Source organism: Bubalus kerabau, chromosome 13, assembly GCF_029407905.1.
Source record: "Bubalus kerabau isolate K-KA32 ecotype Philippines breed swamp buffalo chromosome 13, PCC_UOA_SB_1v2, whole genome shotgun sequence".
NCBI lineage: Eukaryota > Metazoa > Chordata > Mammalia > Artiodactyla > Bovidae > Bubalus > Bubalus kerabau.
In genome coordinates, this window is record NC_073636.1 from 74,027,577 (window position 1) to 74,030,548 (window position 2,972).

Here is a 2,972-nt window from a genome sequence, read left to right on the forward strand (position 1 = left end):
CCACTGACTTGTTGAATGAATGTGGGTGATTCCTCTCTCTCCCTTGGGCTTCATACTCTCTAAGTATAAAGAATTTGGTTATGATCGTCCCTACAGACCAGCCAGCCTTACTTCTTTGTGAGAATGTGAGATAGCTCTTGCAGCTATTAGAAATGATGTAACAACCGCCGTTTCTCTCTGTGGATAATCCCTGGGGGAGGGCCCAAGGTCCCTCTCATGATAGCAGAGGATATTTCCTGGCAGAACTAAGAAAAAGTAAGTCTTATCCCTTTGAAACCACAGACCCACCCTTGGCACCAGGCCAAGCTGGAGCTGCATAAAACTAGGCTTAGCTTCAGCTCTCAGCTATATGCTTCCTGACAACATGAAGACTACAAGCTTCTTGGTCCAGGTGGTGGTCCTTCTCGTCCTTGGGACTCTGGTGGCACAGGCAGCTGTCGTAACAGGTGAGTGGACGAGTGGCCTGGCTGGGGCTGGCTTGGGTTGAGGAGAAGATGTTGGGGGCAGCCTGGGTCTTGACAAGGGGCAGCATGCAGAGCTGGAGCCCACTCTTCCACCTGGACAGCAGGTTTTGAGTGTATCCAGAGAAGTAGGAAATTGCCCACTAGACTCCATGTGCATTCCACCCCAGGACTGAGAAATCAGGGCTGTTTGTGGAAGCAGTGTTGGAACATGACCTTGGTCTCAAGCACTGATACTTGGACAGAACATGCAATGAAGTAAGGAGCACCAGGAATCTGGGCCCTGGGTGTGGGGGTCTCTTCCCTGCCTGCCTGTCCCATCAAAGCACATCAGTCGTGTAAGAGGAGGTTAAGAACTAACAGGGCCTCAGAAATCATGGAGTCTGAAGACCTCTGTTTTCCAAAGCTGGACACTGAGACCTAGAGCGAGGTGAGGAATTGTCAGGACAATCTCCAGATCCAGGATGCAGCTCAGGTCTCCTGGCATGTGTCTCAAAGCTCCTTGTCCTTCCTCCAAGTTTCCTCAAAGATGAAAATGTGTCCTCATCTCCTGAAAGTCACTCCTCCCTGGCATATCCTCATGAGGGCCCCAGGACCCAGAATGGAGGGTGAGGGGAAGAAATGGACACCCAAAGGAAACCTGGTCCTATGGCGCTTTTCCCCAAAGCCCAGGGAACAGCCATCCAAGAGTGCAGACCCCATCTGGCCCTGGTGAGCCTTCTCTATCTCACTGTCCCTCAGCTTAAGGGACACCGCAGTGAGCAGTGGCTGGACCTGGAGGACAGACTAGATAGTTGAAGCAGACACATTGGTCTACATGTGGGGATATTTCTTTCAACAGGTAGTCCAAAAGGTCAAGGAAATGTTGTAGTCAGTGGAAAGGGTCCAGTCAATGGTCAATCTCCTGACAAAGGACAAGATCCAGTGAAAGGACAAGACCCAGTCAAAGGACAAGATGTAGTCGCAGCACAAGACCGAGCCAGACATCTATCCAAGCATGGCTTCTGCCCCAGTGTTCCTATCCACTGCAACTTGTGGAATCCCCCTGACCGGTGTCGGAGAGATGCCCAGTGCCCAGGGGCCAAGAAGTGCTGTGACGGCTTTTGTGGGAAGACCTGTATGAATCCCCGGTGAGGTGAGAAATGGGTGGAGAGAAAGGAGGCCCATGAAGGGGCAGAGAGGCCGACTGGCAGAGGGCAATCCTAAGCTAGTGGGGAGAGGACACGGGAGGTGATGGAGAGACTGAGGGGTCTCAGGGGCTACAACTGGGGTCCTGAGAAGGATGGCATGTGAACTTGGCCCTGCCTCCCACTGCCTCTGAGTCTTTCACCTGCTGATTCACATTTCCGATTCTCTTTTCTTCTACCAGGTAGAGTCTGTGCTTGTGCACCTGTGAAGTCCCCAGCGATGCAGGCCCCGGTGCCTGTAGCACGACCCTCTCCCACACTGCCCCTTCTTCCTCTCATGCGGGAGGCCCAAGCTTGAGCATGGACTGCCTCCCTCATGGACTTTCCAATAAAAGACTGCTTTCAACTCCATTTGTTTCTGGCTCCTGTGACCTCTGGTCCCCTTAGAGCTCCGGGGAGATGGGTGTGGGTTTGGGACTTCCTGTCCCCAGTGGAGAGTGGAACAGGACCCATGACAGATGTTCTGGGGTGTGAAGGAGAGCAGGGGCAGGAACAAGAGGCCTATTCCTAGGGTTCACTGTAGAAATCCAAAAGTCAACCCAAGAACCGCAGCCTCCATTCACCAGGAAATGGAAACCTAGACATTTGGCCTCTGGCCTCGGACCAGGGAAATAAACCCCCAAACCTTCCCATTGACCTCCACTTCTGACCTGGCTATGATCAATCCTACCAGTGTGACCAACCAACCCTCCTGGCTAAACCTCTGACTCCCTCCTTCCCTTCCTCTAATGTTTCCCATGAATCTATATCCTCCAAGAAGACAGAAAGACAGATGCCAGGAAATCCCTGCTCACAAAGCATTTCACCTGTTCATGCCTGAGGTGACCTCCAGTAACACGTAATTCCTTTGGGTGAAGCAATATCCTCTCCCAGCTTTCTATTTCAAGATGTGAGTGAGGAGGCAAGACACATCTATCCTTCCATGTCATTGCTGAATAAAGTTCTCTGGGGACATAGAAGTTGGGGTAGAGTAGACTGGAGGAGTGAAGACAGCAGGAGGGTGTATGTTGGGTAACGTTGGATGACCTCGTGGCTTTGCTGTTGGCTCAGCTGCCCCACTGCCCTTGTGCAATGGAGTTCTCCAGGAAGAAGTGGGTGGAGCCTTGGGTGCAGTGGGCACCCCACTTGGGAGTCAGGAGACCTGAGTTCTAGGTCTAGGCTCCTCCCAACTTGCTAGATGACTGCAGATAAATCACTTTCTCTCGCTGAGCCTCAGTTTTGTCTATTCGGTTTGAGGAGAGTTGGATGAAATTATTCTGGAAGTATAGTAATGAATGTCAGTTCACCCCTGATATTCTGGTGCTGAAGCATCTCTTCTTTGTGT

The 2,972-nt window shown here is 51.7% G+C and overlaps 1 protein-coding gene across 1 annotated transcript; it reads left to right on the forward strand.

Moving 5' to 3' along the window:
- The first annotated feature begins 364 nt into the window (after positions 1–364).
- LOC129625233 (elafin-like) lies at positions 365–1,946 on the forward strand. The gene is made up of 3 exons (XM_055543345.1): positions 365–446; positions 1,303–1,578; positions 1,831–1,946. Exons 1-3 carry the CDS (start codon positions 365–367, stop codon positions 1,944–1,946), a joined length of 474 nt encoding a protein of 157 aa, XP_055399320.1.
- The last annotated feature ends 1,026 nt before the right edge of the window (positions 1,947–2,972 follow it).